Below are 27,348 nucleotides of genomic sequence, written 5' to 3' on the forward strand. Positions count from 1 at the left end.
ATCCCTCAGAGCGATCGATGTGTCAAGCTACAGTGCGCAGCAGTCAGGAACGCCCATTGCGCCACTGCTATCTTTGAGGGTGTTGTGCTAAAGCTCTTCGCCTGTCAACAGAGCGCTCGCAGTTTGGGGTGACAGAGTTCGATATATCTATTTTACGTCCGACCACGATGCATGCGATTAAAAATGTATGCGATTTTCCAGGTGATATAGAAAGTGTTCGATATATCGAGGTTTGACTTTGTATAGCTACTGATAATGACATTTCCTGACATATTTTAAGTCATATAGCGTAATTCAAATATTCGATAATTCAAAGAAGAATCTGCAGCCTCCTGGAGTTCTAACTTATGTTAATCAACTGTATCTTCACAGTCAAAATCTACGAAAAGTGTCTGCGCACCTGTCAAAGTGCCAAAAATGCATATAAGCACTGCTACACCTCACACAATCCCACCCTGAAGAAGGAGCTGGCCAGGCTCCAAAACATCAGATTTTAAAATGAATTTTGGTTCGAGTTTCCCTTCTCTTTAATTCCAGGTAGGTGAATGCATGAGCTGTACCTAATCAGCCACTTCAGGACACCTCGGCTTTCAAAAACATAATTTTTGCTTTTCCGTGCTCTTGACTAGACAATAAAGTTCACACCAGCATTTAGAATACGGTGTAATCATTGCTATTGACACGTGTACTTAATTATAATTTTCTCAGGGACTGCATTTCACCCACTAACAACTTAAAGTTATTGCTCAGCGCAACACACACCTACATAGATTCGGAACTTATTCGAAGGTTATCGTTGATTCTATCTGTTGTGTCGGTTGTCACTGAACCTTCTGTAATCTGATTGTATTCACAGCAAATTGTGTACTACTTTCTGAAAGGCATGCGGGCACCAGCGATTATGCTGAAACCTTGGACAAGTCATGTATAAAAGCCAATGCACTTGACCTGCAGATCAGATTTCGACAATCGCTAACTGTGCTTGCCACTATCGTTATGCTTCGAGTGTAACTTTCCTTACTGGGCACAGGGTCGCTCAATAAAATGTTAGTTTCGTGTATTTACAGTTCTGCTACACTGTGTTCATCACCACTACAATGTGACACTATAATTGACAAAAATTCTCTCTTCAAACCCTTTTCAAATCTGCGACGAAAAGGTGGTACAGGAACTTCGATGTGTAGCCACAACATGGTAGCTTTTGTTTTCTAGCTTCTTCTGGCTTACCAACTCTCCACTCATAGCAACACTGACTTTTTGGCATCTCAGAAGTGTCAATTACAAATCCAGCTTTATAAGAGTGTGCTTTCACAAACTCAGTATGATAGAACTTACATAATGATAGTGCAGACAATTTTAAGCTATGCACAAGGTGAAACTAAGGAAAGACAGAATTTTCTACCGCTCAAATTTTGCCAAATTGCTCTAGGATGCATACAGTTCAACATGCATTGCATAATTGAAGCTCGAAAATTTGGTGCCACGGCCCCTCTAAGAATACGTACACAGGCAATGATACAAAGCGTTTAAAGGCAATTGGCCAATAAAGCCTCACATGCTGCCTGATGAACCACCAAAGTTCAGGCACCGCCTATGCAATGAGCGAGAATTAACACCCCTTCAAGCACTGTGTCCACATTTGTGGATGTCACTTGTTTTTGCCAGTTCTGTCTAGTGGTGGCCAAGAAAAAGCAACAGACATGAAGAATTGGATGAATTGAACCTTATGCCAACCAAGTTATCCAGCTAGATTGTTCTTATGGGTATTTTCTACAAATATAACGCAAGGATACGTAGACAAGCATAGAGCTCGTGCAGAGGTTTTGCATGGTCCACCAGTCGAGCCTGGATAAGCTGGTGAATGAACTGCACTTGTAGTGGGTGCACCAGGGATCTGCAGTCTGCAATTAAGCACAGCAGTTATGTCTAAATTTTTCTCATATGAGTGAAGCCTCAGAATGACTAATAGTAAGGATGGCAAAATATTGAATGCAAAAGCGGAAAACAGCATAAAAGTCAAAGTAGCAGCACTAAATGGGTGAATGACATTAAGGACAAAAATGTAAAGAGAAACAGGAAAGTGCGTCTCTACGTTAAAGCTGTATAAGGAGCACATCGATGTTCACCTCTGTTGTTAGAGACAATCTACAGCCTTTGTCAAACGTACACAAGCTACTCCATGCCTTCACCATATATGTCGTTAGGCTGTGTCCTGCAGTTCCAGTGGCACTCCTCAGACTTTCGTTTCCTAGAGCCCTGCAACTTTTGGAATACAGAGGGAACTCCTTAAGCAACATGTATTCAGCATGACGGTCATAGGCAATGAAGCTTGTGCACTTTTGAAAAAGACAGTACATGTAACAGCTAATTTCACTGGACTAAAAAACTTTGGGCCTTTTTACACAGCAATGCTCAGGTGATATAGCGAGATCATGTAGAAGACTTGGTCTTCAAAGACCACACTTATGAATAGAATACAGGGCATTAGAAGTTAAGTTTTCAGGAATCTTATAAAAAAGTAACTATACTCTGTTTTAGTAGTTCCGTGCAGAACTGCGGAAGCTACAGGCTTCTTCGAGCAATCGAAAGGGGGGGTGGGGGGTGGAGGGGGCAAACACATTTTAAAGGTGACCTTACGTGCCCTGTCACCTGCTAGTGGCAAGCACTGCAGTGCAGGTGGCGGCTGCACCCATTAAGACTGAAACTGCATAGCGAGATCAGCTGTTGGGGTGGCAGCAGTAGAAAACTCATTCCATATTGGCTACGACACCAAAAAGGCGTGCACCTTCAAGATATTTCGAGATATAGAAAAGAAGGAGGGTTGCAGACAAGGTGGAAGTGGAGGGTTCAAAAGGAGTACTCGGCCAGTGTCGCACACGATGATGGCGCCATCTCTTTATCTCTCTTGTAATGTCCACATGTACATGGTGCACTTGCTGACATTTGCATCTGCTGCCATTTTCTTAATTAGAATGCGTGCTCATTTACCGCACTCCTTTTGCACTGTTTCAAGCATGTTTAATACCAACTTATTCGTTCCTTTCGCATAAAAAAGCAGCTTGGAACGATACCACACAAGCAAGACTGCACAGACCATTATTGTGAAGAGCAAAGCACTACCCAGAAGTGAGTCCTCCGCAGTGTTGTGGTTGCGCCGACTACACATATGAATTTTTCCACTGCCAAATTAATTAATTGTTAGTACTTTTAAATGCAAAGTGATGTTTGTATAGCGATGTTGAATTAATTTTTGTGTTTTCTGCACATTCGGCAGCGACAAGGATGCAGTGTTCGTAGACGCGGCTCGGTACAGTCGCAAACAGGGGTTTACGGCAGCCGTAATCGACAGGGAGAAACGGTGCAAGACGCGCGCGACGATACGCACCACAAGTAACAAGATTTTTTTTCATTTTCATTTATTTTACCCTTAAAGGCCCTTGGCTTAGGGCATTACATAAGGGGGGGGGGAGCAGTCGTCACATATACAATGGTCGGTAACAACAAAAAAGCAACACAAAGTTCAGGATTCATGTTCAACATTAACATCATTAGAAGCATCAACACTAAGATGCGGAAGATGTAGCCATAGCGCTCGCAGTAGCTCAGACTAATGCAACCGCGATAGTCAGCGACTCTCAGACGGCAATGAGAAACATTGCCAACGGCCGAATCTCCCCGGAGGCACTACGCACTCTTCTTGCAGGAGGCCAAAATTACAAAGGAAAGATATACATCATCTGGACACCCGCTCACACTCTCACGGAGGACGGCAACAATAAGGTGGCACACGGCGCGGCTCGAGGGCTTACAGACTGAGCCGCAGTCGCAAGTGACGTCTCGACACCCTCCGGACGTGACAGTGCAATAAATGAGTGGGAATGGGAGGACAGAATGACCACATATAATGACATCACAAAACACTATAGGTTACAGAGGTGCATATTCCCGTGACCTCACGCAAGATTGACAAAAAAGCAGTCTGTCGCATGGCAGCAGTTACAAACTAGGACGTATCCGAATCCTGCGGTCTCGCACATCATATATCCGGATATATATCTAACGAACAAATGCACAAATTTGTACAAGTGGAGAGCTCTATTTTCAGTGTCATAGAGCCTCAATAAATATTTTATTATAGAATGAAGCAAAATCACACAATAAACCGCACTGCGACCTGCAGAGAAGCTTCCAAGTAAACATCTGCCGACAAGACCACTTGTCAAGGCCATTTAGTCGTCTAATGGCTTCAGAACTGTGGCACTACATCTTGCTGCACAAGAGTCCGCATTCGTGGGTCGTGTAGGCTTCGCTCTGCTGCACAGAACTACTGAAACAGAGTGTAAGCGCAATGCAAAAGCCCTGAGGGTCATCAGGCTCATGGTGCCAAGAGAACAGCTGAGCAAGCATGGTGACATATGTTTTCTTGGCCAAGTCACTCAGCTGCATGAATACAGTTTGTGTAGCTGTGACAGCAAACTTTTTCAAAGCTTAACTTTCAATACACTGCAGATAGCCTACTGCCAGGTGCATGTCCAGGAATTATTTTCTGGAGGGGTTTTGCGGGGACAATGGGGACCATTTTGAAAGATTTCAATTCACTTACTTTCGCGTGTGACTCAAGCACATTGCTTAAATGTGACAACATAAATATAAGCATATATTGACATGTTTATATAATATAGACTCTTTTCTTGGCGATGATCCTGTAGGCACCGCCATGTTTGATCACATCTTGCCGCATTCACTGCTTGCCCCAGCTACCGTCATTGCCTCCATGTTTACAATGGATGTGCATGATGCTGGGTGGCTCAGCAAACCTCTGTTTCGGTGCATATCGTAGATGGTGATTGAGTGAATCACACCAAGCTTTGGCCATAGCTTCAGAGGACATGTAAGCAGTTTCAGTACTCATTACACCTCTTCCAAACAGCACGAGCAGCGTATATATGGTGCCTGTACTAAATTTGGGGCTAGAAGTGTATTCCAAGCCGTCTAAACTTCCTGCTTATGAATTAAATCAGGATCGGTGTGTTTTGCTCTTCGTTCCTTATTTGACAAACACTTTAAAAAAGCAGCAGCTTGTCATGTTTTTGACCCAGTGAAATCCCTCAGTGCCCTCACTATCCGAGTGTTTATTTTCTGCCGAATCACAGGCAAGTGTGCCCAGTTGTGATAGATTTGTTCTTGGCACACAAGGGCTCAGAACACAGATGTTCTGTACTTTTGTTCTTGCTGAACACAAAGGCTTAGAACGTACTTGTTCTGTATTTTGTGAAAGCTTGTAGCAAAGACGTAGGTATAATTACTAGTCACTCGCTTATTTTGTGGACCGTCACAAAGTCTTTGTAGTCGCCAACATTTATGCTTCGGCGCATCGATTCAAGTGAGCACCCATTCACTCCTTACTAATATGTTAGCAATATATCTAGTCTGCATAAGTATGTGTGTGAGTTGGGGTGGATGTGCATAAATAAAGTGCAAAAAGCTTACTACGCCAGGAAGTGGCACTACTCCCTTTGTAAAGCATGGTACTCACTCTTGCCAACATTCCAGGGTTGAAATCCTTTCTTTGGGGGTTAGCTACACAATTCTTCCAGAAGAGTGAATTTTTTTTATCCTCGAGGAAAGTTGCGCATCACCAAGGGCTGTCAACACAGGCAGCCCTGTGCAGCAACGGTCCATGGACTTGGTCACATAAATTCATTCCATTCCTTAATATGCCATTAACCATCCTTGCAGCATACTACTGTACACATCTTCCCTCTACTGTTCCACATTTTGCAGCAAGAATGAAGCACAGTGCGTTAGTGAACCCCCAGTTGCATTTCTGACATCTGATTGCACAGTAGCAGGGCAGAAGCAGTAATGGTTTCATTTTCGAGCACTTTCGCTGACACAAATATGGTGTGCTGTCGAAAGCGCCATCTCGTTCTGTCTGGAGCGAACTGCTCTGCAAGAAGGGTCTACTACAATGACATATAGTACATAAGTTGTGCTGAGCAGTACACTACTGCGGCGATAATTTGGGGGGGGGGGGGGGTGTAAGGACCCCCTATCCATACCCTAGGTTACAGGCCTATCTACTGCTAGTTTCTTAAAGGGAGCCTGAAACAATTTTAACGATTTTGTACAGACGTATTGAGTCATTAGGGTTCGCCCTTCTGATCATTAAGTGATGCACTGAAGCGTTCCGCACAGAGTGTAATTTATTATAAATTTTTAAATATGTACAGAGCTACTGATCGCAGCACGCCACTACTCTGAGTTTTCAGCCGCCCCTGACCAAGTGATGCAAGGTGACCATATGATGCCAATAGGTCGAGCTATCCGATTGGCTGCCCAAGGCACGCGCATAATCTTTCCAACTTTATGGAGAACAAATGTTGTTTGCAATAGTGGAAATGTTGATTAACCTGTTTCTATAAAAAAGAAAGTAAGAGAGGGAGAATGCATAAGAACAATTTATCACTACACTCAAGCACTAGTGGCACACAGTAAGTGTCATCTGCTTGTGTTACTACATGCTCTGTGTAGACACGAGCTGCGCAATCTGTATTGGTCTTGATCTGTCTTTTCGTGAGCACCATGCTTTGCCCTTGCGTTGTGAGCTGCAAAATGTAGCAATTGGCGGCATGTCAAGCTGCGACACTGTCCCCCCCCTGCAGCGCAAACATGAGAGTGGAGCGGCTGCAGTGCTGGTTGGCGGTATCCGATCCGCACCAGCATCGACACATTTGCAGCGGTCACTTCATGCTGAAGGATTACTATATACTACAACAGTGTTTCACATGTCCGGTATTTGGGTAAACGCAAACATAAGTGGGCTGGGCTTTGGCATTTTATGGGATGAGCGGAGGTGCAAACTTGAACGGTCTGCACGATGCAGCCACCTGGTGGCATAGAGCTCAACCAAACACAGAAGTAATATAGCAGTAACCAAGTGTATTCTACTTTGCTGCTGGCATAAATTTTTGGCAGGAGCGTAATTGTGAACACATTGTTTTTCTAAATGTTTAAAATTTTTACGCTTGGTTACAGCAATATTAGCTCGTTGTTTGGCTGGTTAAGCTCTGCGCCACAAGGTGGCTCAACCATGCAGACTGGTCAGGCTGCTCATGTACGTCTAGGCTAAAGCTTCTTCATCACAGCAATAGTAGTAAGGAAGGGTTTTAGTGGATACTTCCACCCATCCGTCAAAACGCCCAGCTCGCCTGTGGTTACTGGAATAGCGGAGCGCTGGGCGCTACGACAGAACGCTCGCAATGCATGCTGCTTCGATTCAATTGCCAGGCGGTTGGCAGAAAGGTTGGAGAGGCTTTGCGCACTGGCTCCAAGACAACTGGAGGTAGACAGCACGATGTCCCATCATGACACACAGCCAGTGAAGGCAGAGCTTAGCCCTGATCACTTGGCAAACAAGTTGAGGCGAAAAATCATGGCCATGGCGGAGAGTAACTTGTCATCATCCATAGCTCTCTTAATACGAGACGCTTCACAGAAATTGTGGAGCAAATGCTTTAATGTATCTGTACCCTACGCGTCTATAAAATTTGTCTAAACCGTTTCAGGGACCATTCAACACTTTCCTGTCTGCAACTATGCCCGTCAATAACAAAATGTCGATAGTTTAACAAAAATTTGCCATGCTCAGACTGCTTCTGGACATCTAGCACCACCCAGCACTTAAAGAACAGACTATTTTTCTAGTTTCGCTTTCGTGTTTCTTTCTTTCACCGTGGAAGGATTTTTAAAGCGCCTTTTAGCCATGCATGACAAGCACTTTTAGCTTCCGACACGGCGTCGATGTCGCACGCAGCTGCCCTTCGGAAACAGCGAATTTCCATGGATTCAGATGAGTCTAAGTCAGAATTTTGTGCTGGTGGTAGCACCATATACTCAGAAAATGATTTTGATTCATCTGACCTTAGCACAGATGGCAAAAGTATGTCAAATAGCCTCAGAACATCAACGGGTATCTGCCTGTAAATTCCATTTTCTACTCCGAATTGTTTTGTCGTGGCCACGCTCAGATATAATGATTTCTGGTGTGTTCTAAAGGTCACAGTTCTTATCTGTAAGGTGTCAACGTCGTTTGGGCAGGATCACTTGATGGCAACAGTGTAAAGAGGGGAGTTTTGTGTGAGAAGATGGTCAGGAGTTGACCTCAGCATTGCGTTCCAGAGTGCCGCACGGCGGTACTGCAACAGTTTGCATGGTGGCATTACAGCCACTGGGGCTAACATTTTCCTTTGTGTATGGAGAAGTTCTAAAGATAGAAACCTTATATTTGCAGGAATATTGTATATAGCATTTTTCTTCAAAATGCATATTTCGAAATTCTTTTTATATTCTCTGGGTGCAAACTAGCATTGATGTCTTTACAAAGTTCTCACATATTCATTAGAAATTTTTTTTTTTTCAGTAACATTTTTCGAAGAATTGGGAACAAATGTTTGCTTGAAAATAATACCATTAGAAAGCACATTCCTTCCTCTACCCATCGATACCATACAGTTTAATACCAAGCATTTGCTGTAGCAGTAAAAAAATTGTTTACTAGACTACCCAAAAACTGCCTATTTTCCCACAGACAGGAAAGTGTTAAGACAGGAATTGGATGCACAAAATAAGAAACAGCCACTTCCAGAGAGAAAGGCCTCACCTCCTGTCTCCTTGTCCTCCACCAGAATGTCGATGTCCAAGAGTCTCCAAGGAATGCCAGACCCATCCCCCATGACTGTGAGTGACACCTAGTCATCATGCATTAATCAAGCACAGCAGGAGCAACAAATGACAAGCCATACATTATACACAAATCACATACTCATTAACATGTCTCTTCTGGTTCCTAAATAGACACAGCTGAATCTCATTAATTCTAAAATGCTTAATTGAAACTTTTGGTTTATTTGAATTGATGCTGTGGCTCCGTCAAAGTTATGTGTATTCGAATGGGCAAAAACGCCCGGTAATTCAAACGTGTGATCATTTGCGACGATTAATTTGGACATACTGCGTTCTGACAATGCTCTCAGCAGCGTGCCAAATAATGCGGCAGTGCCTCCAACCCGCATTCCTCTGACCCCGCCATAGAGAAAGAGCTTAGGAGTGACCACTCAACGCCGTGCAGATTGGGAAAAAAAAAAGAAAATGGCAGAAATTTGTGCGCAGGCACGTACCGTCGGTTACTTTTGTAAGTGACAAGTGCCCTGTACAATCAACGACCGATTTTCTCGACCCCCAACTTTTTGGACATGCCTGATAACTCGTACGCCTTCGAAGCAGTGCTCTAAATTTTATGGATATTTTATAGAGAAAGCAGGCACACAAATAAAGATAGTGCGTACCAAAAGGACAACAAAGCATGCTGGAACACTGTTTATTAGTGAACATGGGACTTTACATCTTTACTAGTAAGACCCTCCTGAATTACTTTACTATTTCTGCTCACTTTTACAGTAAGAGGACAGTAGCCCCATGTTGGCACTGACTTTATTTTTCCACAAGCTTCATTTTATTGTTTTCCACAGCTGCCTAGGGTGACAAAGAGCAAAGTGTGCACATAGCGAAGAAAGAATGTTCAATTTGAAGCTCCCTCTGGCCACTGTACCAATGAGACATAGTATTGCATACTCAAGTTTTGGTGCAAAATAAGGAGCACCACACCATATAGATTGATCTGGAGCCTTTGGCTAACATACCATATAGACTCATGTAAGGGGCGCACTTTTTCTTTACAATTTTGATGAGGTGCAGCCCTTACACGGGGCTGAACCTCTGGATCAAAATGGTGCCGGCCTAGCCGAAGACTTGTCCCCACCCCGGCTCTTGCCATCTAGTAGCAGCACACGGAAGTATGCAGTGCACGAAAATTTGCCGATGTGCATGCGCAGCATTGGGGCACCGAACGCAACTACTACATACTTTGTTGGAAATTTTTTTCCCAAATTTTTTGCTGCCAAGTTGGAGGTGCGGACCTTACATGGGTGCGGACCTTACACGAGTCAATACGGTATTACCCATAGCATATGCATAACTTTGGGGCGCAAAAGTCAGGCAATTGGTTGCTATAGAAAGTGTCTCACTATAATGTTAGCCAAGCTGTTAAAAAATATGGTGCAAAGTATTATAACACCAATGGTTTTCAGTTGTCAAACCTCTTCCGTCACCAGGATAATTGTTGTGCACTAATTGCCTGGCTAATTACATAACGTACTCAAATTATATTTTTGTATTTTTGAATTAAGAATGTCAATTTTCATGGAAAGCTGTTATTGCATCCTAAGGTATACCATTCAGTCGTTTTTAGCATCTTATGTCCACTGTAATTATGTTTTACACACCTTACACTGCGTGCACAAAACACGAAAAGTGTTGCGTGATTACGCATCCATGTGCCACGACACCGGTGACCCCAACATTGATTTGAAGGCACTAACTCTGCTCACTGCCTTACTCGGAAACTGCCTGGTCATTGCGTAGGCTGCAATTGCCACACGGAACTTGCAGCTCACATTTACACTGACAACTTGCCATTTCCTGACAGCTGCTGATTCAGGCAATCAGTGAAGTTAGTTTCTTCTAATGACTTCTGGGGCCACTAGTTTTACAGCGTGTAAGTGAGTAATTCCGCAACACTTTTCATAATTCATGAGCTACGAGTAAAGCACATAATGATATTTATGCAAGGCAGAACTTGTTGAAAACGATTGAACAGGATTTTTTAGAACGCAATAACAGCTTTCCTATTAGAAATCACACCCTTAATTCAAAATGAAAACGTTTACTAATTGATCTTCTCCTGGTAGCAGGAGGGGACTGATGACCAAGCACCGTAGGTCTCATAATAGTATATTGTACCAGTTTTTTTAACAGCTTGGCTAACTTTAGCTGGGACACCCTGTACAAGTGCAATGAATGCATGTTTGAGCCAAAAATTGGCATCAGTCACAATTAAAAAGTCGCAAGGAATGGCATCTGCCGGCACATCACTGCGACTAGCAGCTAGCACAAAGTTCTGGCAGCGCATTTGGATTTTCAAGAACGAACAAAACGCCAACGAATGCGGCATAGATGCACTGCACTATGAGAAGTAACAGAACAAAAACTCACTTCAAACTCGTGCTCCACATGAAATGTTACCCTTCCGTTTTCTGTAAAAGCCAACATCACAGAACAAAGTTATCATGCTGCAGACAGAAAATTAACATCAGCCTCGACAAGCACATTTCCCAGAAATCAAAGTGCGCACACATAAACAAATAATGTATGGTGGGGTACAGTATAGACTATCTTACAGAAGCGCTTAGGTGCCACCATCTTGGGCTGTTAATGCTGCTGTTTTCTGTCTTTAACGACGACGTGTAGTTTGCTACAGTCAATGTGCAAGCATGAAAACACTCGTATAAATGCGCTCAGCGTTTATGACCCATGTTACGTCACTTTACTACTAATAAAACATCGAAATTCTTTTTTAACAGCCCAAGATGGCAGCACCCATGAAGCGAATATAAAATCGTCTATAGAAGAAATGAAATAGAATATTTTCCACCAGAACTGCAAAGATGCTATCAGTGAAAGCCTCCCTTAGGCAGTAGGCTACCCCAGCATGCCCTCCTTTTGATACTCCTTTACTATCTCCATGTCAATGGCAAAATATTCTATAGTAGCACTGCTTTTCCTCTTTCAAACATATCTGCGGCAGCATCACTAAGCATTACATTCTCTTGTTGTATGGACTTTGCCAATATCCTGATGGCGTAGTTGAAAAGTGCTAGGTTCTGAATCTGAAAGGCCCAGATTTGTGACCTGCTAAGCTGGCTAAGCTGAGCAGGTTTGTTTATTTATAGCAACACTTGCTATTGCCATGACAACATGATGGAAATGTCATCATGTTGTGCTTCTATTTATATTTCACATTATGTCTTCAGTCTACATTGTGATTAAACCATATGTGAACACCACTACAGGGCTTTTAATAAAAGTGATTGCAGATCAGCTTTGATATGAAGACTAATCATTCTTCAACAGATGTCTGACTAGCATGTCAAACTGGCCAATTTTCCCCGATAAAGTTAAAAGAAATGTTTGACCATTCTTCATTGTAACACTTGAATTGGTATTCCCTCTAATCTCCCTCTCATAAAAAAACTAAGGCCAAAGGAAGTCTTCAAAGTACTTCTTAAAAGCCCACATACATTTTCTTGCTTGAAGAATGCTGGCTTTGCTTGCTAAAACAAAACAGTTCCACATAAGAAACTGATGTAGTATAGTTGAAAAGGCTAACTGGGAGAAAACATCGTTGTCAGCAAATGCCTCTAGACATTGTGAACAAAGACTACTTTTCTATGCTTTCATTCTTTGCACTTTGAAGGCATTTATAAACAATTTATACAGGTGGCAAAACAGTGGCTCATATGACCAATGGTAGCACAAAAATGTTTTTCCCCACCAGAGCAAATACAAAATCAAGTAGCCTGTGCCACTCCCTCAAAGAAAGCTTTGTCTGAGAATGGGGAAAAAAAAATCTTCTAAACACTATTTACACATCTGCTGTAATGATCAGGCTGCAATGATCAAGCATTCAAAGAGCATTACGCATGCCACCTAGTACTTACATGCAGCACTGGAGAAAAAAAAAGTGTATGGCATATACTTTATAAGAGCACAGGACATTAAAATATAGTCACATAGAAGAAATTACAAAAGGACAACTCAATGTGTGCAGTACTGACTTACAGCCTAAAGCAACTAAAACAAAAAGAGGTTACAACATGTCAATTTCTCATCACAGAGTGCGTGTTGACATTGCAAAGTCTCTGACAACTTGCCAATTCTGTGAGATCTCATTTCGGAAGGCAGCTCAGCCGCGACAAGACGATACAGGATGATCTGATTCAGACGTTGCAGAGTGCTTTTCCGCTCTACAGGGGTTATAGGGTCAGGAGGCACAATCTTGTCCTGTGAACATACAATGCAAATAAGGTATGGTTTACAATGTAGAAGCTTTTTAGAAAACTGCACAGTAATCACACTCTTTTTTACATGGGAAAGCACACTGTAGAAAAATCACCATGGTTTATCACATATCAGTGCAGTGCAGAAGTGCGTGCATGCACAGGTAGAAAGAGTAACAGAAAAGGCAATGGAGACATTGAGATACGTTGAGATAGAGTCACATGACGACTCATTGGTGCAACCAAACAGGAATTTAGCATATCTTGAAATGACACACCAATGTCAGGACGAAATAGTGCCGCACACACCACATAGCAGGTTGATGTGCGATCACAATGGCACAGCAGCAGCTTCAGGACAGTTGACCAGCCAGGAAATTTTGGATATAGGAGTGAAGAGCACACGTGAACAATTGCTGAAGTCTTTTTTATTGCTATTTTTGTACTGCTATTACTATATTTTGCTAGATTTTTTTTGATTTTTTTATTACTATTATTGCTACAGAGCCTGTCCCAAAACTTCCCGGAATGATTTTTGCAGTCGGCAACGCCGCCTGGCAGGGTGGGGCTTCAGGCAGAGAAGTTAGTGAGGGATCTAAGCTTCGAAACGAGACCAGTCTCAGTTGCCTGCAGGCAGTTGTTGAGGCAGGTCACGCCTCCCACAGAGGTATCTACTGCACCCTCGCCGAGAAAAACAATGAGCCAGTTTTTGGAGCAGTGTTATGCAATCACGTTTTGTATAAAACTGGGTAAAAACTGGGTGGAGATGCTGGAAATGCTTCAGAAAGCCTACGGTGATGACACGATGAAACAAAGCCAAACTTTCATGTTGCACAAGAGGTTCCGTGAAGTCAGGAGTCTGTCAACGACGACGACTGCTCGAGACTCCCGTCAACATCACAAACGGACGACTCAGTGCAAAAAGTGCATCAAGTTTTGAACAGGAACCGGTGATTAAGATCGGAGGATCGCAGAGCAGTGTGGAATACCCATAACAATCGTTCATCGCATTTTAATGGAGGATCTTCAAATGAGCAAAGCCTGCGCAGAAATGGTGCCAAAAGTCCTGACAAGTGAGATGAAGGAAGAGCATTTGTTGAAGTGCCAAGAATTGCATGAACGCTATGAAATGGACCCAGAATTTTTGGACAGAGTGATCACAGGGGACGAGACATGGATTTTTTAGTACAATCCTGAATGAAAGTGTAGCGAGTAGCACATCATGAAGTCTCCTCGGCCAAAAAAAGCAAGGATGAGCAAATCGTGAATCAAGGCAATGCTCATTGTGCTTTTTGACAGAAAAGGTGTGGTTCAGTGAATTCGTGCCACAGGGACAAACAGTCAACAAGGAGTTCTACTGTGAAGTGCTCAAACGGTTGCGCACCAGGGTTCAAAGCGTCTGAAAAGAAATTCGCAACCATTAGATCTTGCACCATGACAATCTGTCAAGCCATACCACGCTCATTGGCTCAGAGTTGCTGGCCAAAATGGGTGTGGCAACGCTGCCCCAGCTGCCGTACAGCCCTGATCTGGCACCACCAGACTTCTTTTTGTTCCCAAGGATCAAAAGAACCCTAAAAGGAACTCGGCATGGGACACTGGATACGGTACAAGCAGCTGCGACAACCTCACTGAAGGATGTTCCCGTTGACGGTTTCTAGGGCGCCTTCAATGATTGGGTACAGCATTCGCAACGGTGCATTAAAGCAGGAGGAGCATACTTTGAAAAGTTCTGAGAAGACTGTAAACTGATATTGAACAAATGATTCATAAAAAAAAATTACGGGAAGTTTTGGGACAGACCCTGTATATTATTCTTTATTGCTACCCCAAACATACCATTGCAGCTCTTGCAGAACAATAAACCATAACTAGCAAACCTAAAAAGTATTAATGCAAGCAACTTACACAGGGTTCATTACTCATAGGTGCTTTTTCAAGTAAACATCGGGAAAACCATTTTAACGCAAGCCCCACAGGGCTGTCTCTGTGATATGACATGGCACTTACCCGAATGCATGTGGGAAGCCTGGAGTATGTGCCCAAGGTTAGAACCTCTACAGCACATGGTATGTGAAAGCTAGGCAACCTGCATAGAAAGCAAACAAACATTAATCAGTGAGAGACAGTTGTATGTATACCAAAATGACTGTCAGAAACAGCAGCCTATGAATAAGAGAACAGCACATTTTCACAGCACAAAGGCTGCTGTTGAGCCCTAATCAGCTGTCCAAAAAGAAGTACTATAGTTGATATACTATGCAAACAGTCTTGATCCTCAAGTTTCTCCTACAATTTCACAACTGCACAATCATGCCCCATAAAAAGCCAACACAGCTGTTTTAGAGTTAATGATGACCATTAACTAGAGCAGATGGCATGAAACTATCACCAACGACATGAAATTGCTGCGTCAGATCTGAGCCTTTGACATGATGATTGGTTCAGCCAAAATACATGCGACAAAGAGTAATGTTGGCAACACACACTCGAACAACCCATAAGCAATCCCAGCTGTATGTGGAACACCCACCTTGCTTGCACAAGTGTCTCTCTTGCCATCATGGCCAGAATATCGGCCATCTCCACAAACAGCATGTTCTGCTTGTCCAAAAATCCTACAATGTTCTTCAGAGACAGGAATAAAAAAATAAGGCATCACAGAATGGGAGTGTACAGGCCAGTGTGACTCAAGTGCACTCAGATGTACTGATACATTACATGTGGAGCTGGCCTCACAAATTGCACATCACTGCTCGCAGGGGTTGTAAAGCAAAGTAGTAGATGCTCACGGCACCGTTTAGTTACAAGGCACCAAATACACGCTTAGAAACCTTTCTCGTTTTAATGCGAAAGACTTTGGTAAGATTTACTGTAGTCATCCTAAACTGAAGTGAAAATTTAGCGATTGCATTCCTGAACATAAATATACAAGGCTGTGTGGAGGAACTCAAAGTATGGAATTGGAACATTCAATAAAGATAAGTGAATATGAGAATAGCACCTGTTAGTATGTTTACAAGTACATGTAAAATTATTAAGCACAGTAATTGCTTTAGTGTTAAACATACAAAAACCAAATTGCCACATATTTGTACCATATCAACAAAACCAGCTATGACACATTAAAAATATTTTCTCACAATATTATAGACATATTGAGCTTTCAAATGTACCACACTTTCCTCAGTGTAATTTTTCAAGTAGCAATGGGTGTCAGGACACTACAGCCATGGCTTTTATTATCAGTGAAAGCATAGTGAAGGCAAGCTCACACAACATCAGAAATCAGTGGTGCAAACCAGAGGCAGTTTCTCAGCTGTTAGAGGCATTGAAGACTGTATCTGTATATCTGGTGTTTGCATAACGCCCACAAATGTCAAATGCAAAAATCGTAGAAACAAGAAAACTTTGTGCCTTAAATAAATGTAGACATGAGAAATTACAATATTGTCTAGCGCAATGTTCAATTAAGAATCTTATACCTAAGCTCAGTAAAGCCTTGCTGAATGAGGCTCGGGGTTTACAAAGCCTCGCACCAGTGGCCACACTAGCACAGAGACATTTCTAGGCTTTACATGAAACAATACAACAGAATCTAGTGCCAGAATAATGCCCTTATATTCCCACTGTACATCCCTTTACGAGGAAAGTAAAGCAATTGCTGGTGCAAAGATGACTGTCAGTTGTGTACCTGAATACCTCCCTGGTAACTTCTAATGCAGACTGTTATTTCGATAAGTTAGAAATGGTTTTTGCGGGACACATACACATGACGCCAGAATTCCGATTTCACTCGCTTAAGCATCCCGTTATAACTTAAGAGCTTCAAAGTTTAAAGTACTGCATTTCCAACCTTTATTTATTTATTTATTATTATTTTTATTTTTCACTGAAGAGGACCCTGCAATGCTCCCGAGAAAGCTTGTTAGGCAGCAACAATCACGTTATTGTGATGCAGCGATGTTGTGCACTTTGTGCAACAGTCATGATTTCAATGTGCAGCACATGATAACTGGTTGGATATGTAATGCGAGATTTTACGTTCACATGAGACTGCGAGTACTGTGAGAAAAAAAACTGCAGCATTACCTTTTACAGTTATTTGTAAAAGGTCTTTTTTTTTTTTTTGCCCTAAGCGATATACCAAAAATTTGTGCTTACTCGAACCAGTTTTGTTTCCTGTATACGAGATGCATTCCATTTCTGTAATCCCTGCAGCTGTCACGTGTAAGCGCAGCCAGAAGAAATGCCCACAGCACTCTCGTTTATTTTGTTATGAGCATTGTCATCATGCCTGGCCTTATTACTACACAAAATTGGGAAATTTTGCTGTGCCATGACGTCATGATTGCTTTACATTAGTTTCAGTTTAAAGCGATGGCACAGAGTGTTGTCTTCCCATATACTGCTGTGTGGTACCACTTGCCGCACTGTTTGCCCAACCACCCGGACTCATCATTACGATTGTCGTCCTCCCCCCCACCCCCGAAGCGGCGAAAGTGGTTTTGCACACGTGCTTGTTTGTGTGCTTAAGGAGCTTCAAGCAAGGATGCTTAAGCATCCTACCCATGATGTTAGAGCAGTTTCAGGTTTTTTAAATCTAGTCCCGTTTGCGGGTATGTTTTTTGGGAGGTGTCAAACGGGCTGAAATAGAAAAACCTTGCTCTGCTCAGATGTGCGAAGCATATGGCCAATTTTACATGCCAGATGCTGAATTCTGTTATAGCTACACGCATGCACTTCTACACGAGAGATGCGAATCACCAGCTCGAACAGTGAGAAAGTTACCGCTGCAAATAAGGAAGGTAATCTTCCGTAGCCATTTCTTCTACGTTTCTGATCAAATGCGACTACATTAAATTTTTGTGCACTGAAATAAGCATCATCAAAGTGAACATGTAAAATGTCCATGCCTCAGCTGTGTTCCATGCGTCCATAACCAAGTGGAATTTTGCAAATGTGGTCTCAAAACAGAACTGAAGATTATTCTAACTTTTCTTTATTGTTTCATGCCTTCTTCACAAGAAACATTGACAGCGCAATGCCAGCAAACACTACAATGTCTAGAATAAATGTCCCAAATGCAATGTGTTAAATAAAGGACGAAGCCAGTAAAAAATATCAGTTTCTTGCAATATTGCTTCAACCTGCTCTTTATCTCAGCCTTAAAGCCGATGCCAAATTGTTAACCCTGATACTGAAGTTTTCACCTCACAGCTCAAAAAAAAAAAAAGAAAGATGTCTACTTTTCAATCCTATTATGGTAGCGAATGAGATCTAGCAGCAATGGCTGCCATGCGTGTGCTTTCCAGGCTGACAGCAACAGCAGCACCACATTGTGAGTGGGAAAAAAAAAGGGGCCACATTCTCATGCGCTGCTCAGGGGGAGCTTGCAAACTGAAAGAAATCTAAAAACGGTGGTTATAATAATAATGATGTAATGATGTTACCTATAATAACAATGTCAATGAAGCCAGGTTCGGCATGTTGAGACGAAATGTAGTATCAAATTAAAATACCTTTCAAATTAAAAGTGTTTCCTAATCTTCATACTTGTTAAGTGTAATCCTTTTACATAAAAGAAGCATTTAGTAGAGTTCCTACTACCTCAAAAGTATGTGTTAGCACTTCGTCATGCGGAATGGAATCTTTTGGAATTCATCAACAGTCCAAGGGACACTTACAGCACATTTTTCCACTTTGGCTGCGCTTGCTGCCCATTTCACAAGTGCAAGCAGCCGGACAAATAGCTGCCGTGTGCTGCTGGCAAACTGCACAATCTCAATCTTTCGTTCCACGTCTGTCTTGCGAGGAAGCCTAGCAAATAATGAAAGCAAAACTATGAGTAGTTGAACTATGAACTCCATAAAAGTGCATGAGTGAGGCTGCAGGAGTAAGAGTGACATCAATAAGGCTACAGAGAAGTGGGTGACAAGTAAAAGTAGAACATAACCAAAAAGTTTAAGCAGTGAAACCACGAAGAACACAACTCAGTTGACAAAAGTAGAAAGTAGATACAGCTAACACTAGAGTACCATCGTCAAAAACAAGTTATTGCAAAAAACTGTGTACTGATCACATGCAATGAAATAGGAATGTCACAAACATAAAAGAATGATAGGAGTGTGCCACATAATATAAAAACAAATGTTTTTTGTTCACCAGCTTAGCCCAATCAAATTTTTTATGTGCTCAAACCAGGCCAAACCCTTGAGCCAGTCAGCCCACACTGCAGGTAATTGTGGCTCCCTGCCAACCCTAACTATTTACTGGAGACAATCAAGGCATTTGTGTGTTCTAGAGGACAAATAATCATTGCAGAGAAATTCTCATACAAGGAATACAAAAAATTTCATACATATTAGGACCTCAAAGATTACCTTTCCAACCATCTCAGATGCTATGTACACAACTGTGTACATAGCAGGAAGAAGAAATTAGGAACTGGCAAAGAATCAGACGTATGCGTTAAGAGACAAAGCTGGCAATATCATTACTAATATGGATGAGATAGTTCAAGTGGCTGAGGAGTTCTATAGAGATTTATACAGTACCAGTGGCACCCACGATGATAACGGAAGAGATAATAGTCTAGAGGAATTCGAAATCCCACAGGTAACGCCGAAAGAAGTAAAGAAAGCCTTGGGAGATATGCAAAGGGGGAAGGCAGCTGGGGAGGATCAGGTAACAGCAGATTTGTTGAAGGATGGTGGGCAGGTTGTTCTAGAGAAACTGGCCACCCTGTATACGCAATGCCTCATGACTTCGAGCGTACCAGAATCTTGGGAAAACGCTAACATAATCCTAATCCATAAGAAAGGGGACGCCAAAGACTTGAAAAATTATAGACCGATCAGCTTACTGTCCGTTGCCTACAAAGTATTTACTAAGGTAATTGCAAATAGAATCAGGAACACCTTAGACTTCTGTCAACCAAAGGACCAGGCAGGATTCCGTAAAGGCTACTTAACAATAGACCATATTCACACTATCAATCAGGTGATAGAGAAATGTGCGGAATATAACCAACCCTTATATATAGCTTTCATTGATTAAGAAAAGGCGTTTGATTCAGTCGAAACTTCAGCAGTCATGGAGGCATTGCGGAATCAGGGTGTAGACGAGCCGTATGTAAAAATACTGAAAGATATCTACAGCGGGTCCACAGCCACCGTATTCCTCCATAAAGAAAGCAACAAAATCCCAATAAAGAAAGGTGTCAGGCAGGGAGATACGATCTCTCCAATGCTCTTCACAGCGTGTTTACAGGAGGTATTCAGAGACCTAGATTGGGAAGAATTGGGGATAAGAGTTAATGGAGAATACCTTAGTAACTTGCGATTCGCTGATGATATTGCCTTGCTTAGTAACTCAGGGGACCAACTGCAATGCATGCTCACTGACCTGGAGAGGCAAAGCCGAAGGGTAGGTCTAAAAATTAATCTGCAGAAAACTAAAGTAATGTTTAACAGTCTCGGAAGAGAACAGCAGTTTACAATAGGTAGTGAGGTACTGGAAGTGGTAAGGGAATACATCTACTTAGGACAGGTAGTGACTGCGGATCCGGATCATGTGACTGAAATCATCAGAAGAATAAGAATGGGCTGGGGTGCGTTTGGCAGGCATTCTCAGATCATGAACAGCAGGTTGCCATTATCCCTCAAGAGAAAAGTTTATAACAGCCGTGTCTTACCAGTACTCACGTACAGGGCAGAAACCTGGAGGCTTACGAAAAGGGTTCTACTGAAATTGAGGACGACGCAACGAGCTATGGAAAGAAGAATGATAGGTGTAACGTTAAGGGATAAGAAAAGAGCAGATTGGGTGAGGGAACAAACGTGAGTTAATGATACCTTTGTTGAAATCAAGAAAAAGAAATTGGCATGGGCAGGACACGTAATGAGGAAGGAAGATAACCGATGGTCATTAAGAGTTGCGGAATGGATCCCAAGGGAAGGGAAGCGTAGCAGAGGGCGGCAGAAAGTTAGGTGGGCGGATGAGATTAAGAAGTTTGCAGGGACAACATGGCCACAATTAGTACATGACCGGGGTAGTTGGAGAAGTATGGGAGAGGCCTTTACCCTGCAGTGGGCATAACCAGGCTGATGATGATGATGTGTACATTGTGAAGTCCCACCTTTACTCTGAGTGTGCTATAGATGCTGCCAATTACGCATTTGCAGCCGAATTTCCCGTTTCTTGCCTTCTAACTGTGGAGTTTACAATGACATATGGGGGGCAAAGATAAAACTAATGCACAATATATTCAGCATGGCAGCACACAACTGACGAAGATGAGAATGATGTTGCCAGAGTTGAGTTCATCAGCTCTGCTTGCATTGAAAACACAGATAAAGAGAATGCTTAAGACGTGCTATTTCCAGGTCCCTGTGGTACTGTGGAAAATTGTGAAGGAAATTTTCAACAAAAGAAATTGCCTTTTCTCTTTCCCCCTAACACCACCACCGCCCCTACCACCAACACTGCACTCAGTGGACAGCTCAAAAAGCATCTTGAATGCACAGGACATCCCGACGCCACACAGTTTTTGGGGGACATGCCTGAGTTGATCTTCAAAGTCATTTTCTGAAGGAACAAATACCTACAGCATTCAAACAAAACCTGTGAATGTGAACATGACCTCCGAATAAAAGGAGGAGGCCATGGCCAGAAGCTTGTGATCCTGCCAGAAGCAAATTGAGCTCAGAACTACAAATTAATGAGAGGAAGGGACCAATTCTAGGTGTGCCGTTCTGCCTGACAAAAGACTGCAACTGCTTTTACAGTTTCCATGCCTGAAACACATTGCTGAACTTTGTGACAACATGAGGCTTTGTACACAACTGTGTAGGTACCTGTAAAAAACAAACAATGGTAGTTTCTTGTTTGCCTGACCTATTTATTGTCCCAAAGGCCTGCTTAGGTGGCTTGTTCTGAAAGATATCTTTTTCTGCAACAAATGATGAGGGGCATCTGAAAGGTTAAACTAAATTCCTGCTACGGATTTTTTGAGAATATGTGTGGACCTTAGAGATAATACAACATAGTATCAAGAATTGAGACAATATTATTAAATAGCCATAATTCTTCCTATATTTATAGAACAAGTGTAACATGTAGTTGAAATGTAGCACTGATTTGTGTCTTCCTTGCAACTTGCAATGTAAAACTATTTTCGAAAACAACAATTTGCACCAACTAGCCCGCCAACGCATTGTGCTGAACTACTTCTAACCACCAGTCATCTAGCACTATTTTACAAACTTTCTTATCACTCATCACTTCATGACAACTTCTTTAAAAGCTTCGCAATAATCTTCATCCTATGTGATCACACATGCGAACGACCTGCTCGTGCCATTTCGACCAGTCTTTCATTTCCCAAACAGCATATTGGAATAACCTGCCATAAGAATCAAACATACTCACTGAAACTGATCCCTATCATCCCCTTTTACTCTTGTAAACCAAAACACATTGTTTCTTTCTTTTTATATGATCATTTGCAGGACGATTATCACTAGCATTGTTTGACAAAGCCGCAGCTCTTTTTGATTATGACTATTGTTTTTCTTCATTGACCTATAAAAAACTGCCCATGTCCAAAAGTATTATGTATATTGCCACCACCTATTCTTTTTTACTCATTCTATCTAAATGTCCATGCTTTGTGGTGTTGTCTTAAGTGTTAGTAAAAGTGTTTTTCATTTACTCGACCCAATGTAATAAAGAGAGAGACAGCAAATGATAAATGAAAGGTAGGGAGGTTAACCAGGACTGAGCCCGGTTGGCTACCCTACACTGGGGAAGGGGATGGAAAGATTAAAAGAAGAACAGAAAGTCCACTGGGGATATCGTTCAGTCACTCAATCCGGATCACAGACCCTGACTCAATCCTGTAGCTTTCAAATATCGCAGCAACGCTTTTGTGGCCTTTTGTAGCTGCGATATACGAGGCCATGGTCCCAAGGTCTTGTTCAAGGTGAATAAACTCACAAGAGGGCCTTTAGGGTACTCTGAAATAAACTAGTCACAACATACTCACAGCTCGGCAAGCACAGTCAGTTCATGATAAGTTCTTTGCAAGATGAAGTCAATGAGCCTCCCCAGGGGTATGCTCCCTGCCCCCCCTGGGGATATGTTGGCAACCTGCATAGACATCTTCACACCAAACTTTGGTCAGTCCATCACCTGCAAGATGTCACAAAAAACACAAAAGCCATGCTCAGAAAGTGCAAGCTGCACAAGCAGGAGCATTTTGAAACCAAAGCAAGCAAATTCACTGGTACAGGTAATACTCTGCACTGGCCTAATTGACATCAGCATCATCGCCGTTACCTCTAATACAAATCCCACAATCATATATTTTCTTGCCTTTTACAATGAAGCTGTTAAGGGTAGTTCCACAATGATTTTCATATGGCAGCAGTAACAGGTGACAGTGGCAAAGGTCGGCAGCAGCATGTGACAGCATGGTCAGCATCAAGTGCCAATCAAAGAAAAACAAGCAATGCATCCAGTGTCGAAGCCCCAAATTTGCTTTGAAACATGATTTTTAAGAGTTATAAAATAAAAGTTATATCGCGTGTACCTCACTCAAAAGGACTTCTTCTTTGCATGATTTACTATGGGTAGTAATATTAATTTTAGTTTCTCATACTGTGTTTCAATAGCTACAGACTGAACATCAGCTACAAGGTGCCCAAATTGAAAAATATTTTGCAGGCATCACGTCAGGTCCTCTTGGCTAAGATCAATATTAGTGTGTTTTAATGAGCATTTTCACGCTGTGCCTTTTTTTTTTTCAACTTGCGGAAAAAACACAGGTCTCTGTACAGAGCTTGGATATAGTGAAGTATATAAAAAGGGTTGGGTATGGCAAAAGAGTTGCACAAGGCACAGTAAATTGTTTGCAATGTCTTGGGCATATTTTGGGCAGTGGCACATGGACAAAATAAACACAAACAACTTCCGAAAGGTGCGAGAATTCCCTTATACAGTTCCACTGTCTTGGATATACGAGCTACCAAGACTGACATACATTTGTGAAGGTGTCTTTTTCTTTTCCCCTTTTCCCATCCTCCTTAAACCTTTTCTGTCTCAATTCCTTTCTCTATGTTTGGTAGCACGTAGGCAGCTACATACACACCAGCTGAATTTTTTGCATTTCACTAAAGAGCTTTCTCTCTACAAGGCCTGCTGACATGAGAAACTGAATTAAATGTCCAATCCCACCAGGCAAAGATACTACATGCTTTACTGAAGCACTGACAAAAATATCTTTCGATAGGGAGTAGAAGTTGAAGATATTTCTATTTCAATGGTTATTTATACCTTGACATATGAAACAAGTAAAACTGCAATATGTCAACAAATGCAGTTTTCTACTTACAGTATCTCTCATCTACAAGCCCAGGCCTTAAAACACACCCGAACTTAACGACACCAAATTCACAAACAATTGCGAGTGATGCAAACAGAAACAACACAATTACCTGTTTTTTTGCAAATGCACCATCTGAAACAAAACGCAGGAAATAGTTCATCAAACAGCACTATGGTGCAGCAATAATACCGTGCAATGTCTTAGGTATATTTTGGTCTCTCTATGTTCCGGGACTCACTCAATATTCTGCATAGATGGGATTTAACCTGCTCTGTTAACAAGCATTATTCTTCATAAATCGCTTAAATTAGGATCACGGCTTACTTTGAAGCATCTGAATAGGTTTTCCTTTGCACTTGTGTCTATGGAGCCCCCCAAATTAACACCAGAAAATGCACACCTCCCAAAGTTATTAGTGGTTACTGTTTACAAGCAAGCTAAGTACGATTCAAAAATTCTGTCCAAGTCCAAGTTGTGCTGTTTTCTCGTTTAGAGTATGACTTACCTCAAAGTTCCTTTTTGTTCTGTGTTCCTGATGCCCGTCTTTATTTTTTTTAAATTCTGTTTACCTACCAAAACGTTTACGACGTGTACATATACAGGATAAGTGAGATTGATGAGGGGAGTGTGACTAAAACGCTTAGAAATTAAGACTAAGCGTTAGATGGAGAGCTCATATGATTCGTCAGAGGTCCGAAACACGTCCACGCTCAGTATATTAAATAAGTACCCTAGCATTCACATCTAGAGACAGAATCCACGCTCGCCATAGCTAAAATTGTAGCAAGGCCCACAAGTTCATTGATGCAGTGCGATACGGTACAGAATTCTGGCCTTATTACTGCGCTCTACAAGCTCGATACAGCTGCAACATTAGCGCGGATTTCCGTCTGCACCTTCCTCAAACTTTGAATTTGCCAACTTGGTTAGATGCATAACAAGTGTAAACTTTACGAACGCTTATGAATACCTTGGCTCCGCTTGTGCAAACATTATAATGCGGTTCGACTTGCATGCATCGTTTACGCAAAACGAATCTGACGAATTTTGGTATCACCTGCTACAGTCTACCTATTCAATATTCAAGATGCTGACCCCGCGATCATACTTACAAACATATATATATTTTTTTGTGTTACACGTAAGACGACGGAACTTTGCTATTTACCCAACGGACCGCGGGCATCGTAATGGTGACAACAGAAACACGACACATGAAGTTTGACGATGGCAGAGTGAGATACGCAAGCACTTCGTACTTTAAGCAATACTAGAGTCGCTTCTAATAAATGAGACAGAAAGAGCCTAATTCGCCCTTATTATTACTCAGCGTTCACGTGTGACAAACGGAAAAACGCTCATATCCACAACACACAGGAATCGTACCTGTTTCAGATACGTCGTCAGACTGGACTTGCCAAGTTCTCACAAGAAAACACTTCACAAAGGTAGCGAGGTAAGCAGCTCATGGACAACAAGGAAAGTGCAAACAATTCATAAGAAAACAGGCCATTGCTGAAAATAAATAACTAAAAACAGCCGTTAAAGATGCAAGCAACGAACTATCTACACCACTGCGTACTCCATCTCCATACTCGCGTACTAATAAACGGATCCGGAAGCTGAACCATAGGTGTTCTGTGGCTGAACCGCTGAACTGTAATGGCGTGCGCAAGCAGCAAAAAAAAAAAGAAAAGAAAACAAGATTTAATCTTACGACTACTGGAAGTAAATTTTTTCAGCTAATTTTGTCCTACGTGATTTGTCTGTAAAATGCATATAGATGACCTTATTAACAATTACAGAAAATATAGTTTCGGTTTTGACATGATTGACGGTGACAAACTCATTTGCTTTGCAAAAAGCAAACCTTACCAAAGAAATATTAAATGTTACTATATAGGGTCAGTACACGCAAGTGCCCTGACCTAATTCAAAAGCTTAGTAATAACAAAATTTACGGTTTATTTTATATGTTTAGCCACATCCTGTCCGACGCACAGCAGTTTTGAAACTAGATAGCTACTATCACATAATCTTTGTAGAAAACAACTTGTAGGTACTCTGTAGTCCAGCCCATATAACTACACTTCCGCGTAGTCAACTCAGCGACAGAGGTGTAGCGTGCCGTTCAGCTTGTTCAGGGTCACTAACCATCCAGCATCTCTAATGCGGCTACCACATATACACATACGCAGCTATTCATCTTCTATCTCCGGTTTCGGTTTCGGCGACACCGCCTTGAAATAGTAGTCCATGAGAAGGGCACCAGCCATCGCCTTGCCGCGAATATTATCGTCCCTGCTGTCCAAGTGCTTCTCGAAGAAACTGAGCACCTGTTGGTTCGGGAAGTCTTTCATACACATGTCGCTGCGAAGAACCTTGCACAGGGCCGTGAGGATGCCGGCGAGCTGCATGCTGTCGGCTTCGTCGGCGAGGAACAGCATGAGCTCAGTAGTAGCTTGCATGTCCAGTGCGATCATCATCTCCAGAAGCTCAGACATTTTGAAGCGTACCAGCCCATTGGTGCAGACAAGCTGTTTATAGGCAGCGCATACGATGTCATTGTAGTACACCCTAAATGACGGTGCCTGTCTAAGGGGAAGGAGGCCCAGCACCAAATCTGCCGCCCGAATGGCCACATCGGTGTCATCGCTGCGCAGGTCCTCCAGAGTCTTCTCCAGTAGCGGCGTGTAATCTTCAGCGTTTAACCAGTTGTTAAACTTAGCGCGCAGCCTGCGGATCATGCATTACGGCGGATGGCGGCGGCGCGCCCAGGGCATAATTTTGGTCAATTGCAACTGAAATGGCGGCGGCGCGACCACTACGGCGCACCGGAAACAACGGCCCATGCACGTGCTTACGCCATGCGCCGACTGTGGACGACGAAGACTCAGCAAAGTCGAAACAACCTCCAAAACTGGCGCAACTCGCCGCCATATGCAACGTTTCCGCACTATGTCATTAATTTCGGTTCTAAATTGTACAGTACTCATCTGTATG

The 27,348-nt window shown here is 42.4% G+C and overlaps 1 protein-coding gene across 2 annotated transcripts in view; it reads right to left on the minus strand.

Moving 5' to 3' along the window:
• MED14 (mediator complex subunit 14) overlaps positions 1-25,980 on the minus strand; it is a 122,824-nt gene extending 96,844 nt beyond the window's left edge. Inside the window, exons 1-10 of one of the 2 annotated variants that reach the window (XM_075679752.1) lie at positions 25,732-25,980; positions 24,455-24,477; positions 23,005-23,150; positions 18,644-18,776; positions 15,490-15,584; positions 14,967-15,045; positions 12,831-12,960; positions 11,113-11,153; positions 8,663-8,750; positions 1,794-1,901 (exon numbers count right to left, since the gene is read on the minus strand). In XM_075679752.1, coding sequence (XP_075535867.1) covers positions 1,794-1,901; positions 8,663-8,750; positions 11,113-11,153; positions 12,831-12,960; positions 14,967-15,045; positions 15,490-15,584; positions 18,644-18,776; positions 23,005-23,120 — 790 coding nt within the window. In that variant the 5' untranslated portion in view covers positions 23,121-23,150; positions 24,455-24,477; positions 25,732-25,980. The remainder of the gene's footprint in view (positions 1-1,793; positions 1,902-8,662; positions 8,751-11,112; positions 11,154-12,830; positions 12,961-14,966; positions 15,046-15,489; positions 15,585-18,643; positions 18,777-23,004; positions 23,151-24,454; positions 24,478-25,731) is intronic. The other variant, XM_075679753.1, reaches the window with a different exon arrangement.
• Between the last annotated feature and the right edge of the window lie 1,368 nt (positions 25,981-27,348).

This window comes from Dermacentor variabilis, chromosome 2 (assembly GCF_050947875.1).
Source record: "Dermacentor variabilis isolate Ectoservices chromosome 2, ASM5094787v1, whole genome shotgun sequence".
Lineage (NCBI taxonomy): Eukaryota > Metazoa > Arthropoda > Arachnida > Ixodida > Ixodidae > Dermacentor > Dermacentor variabilis.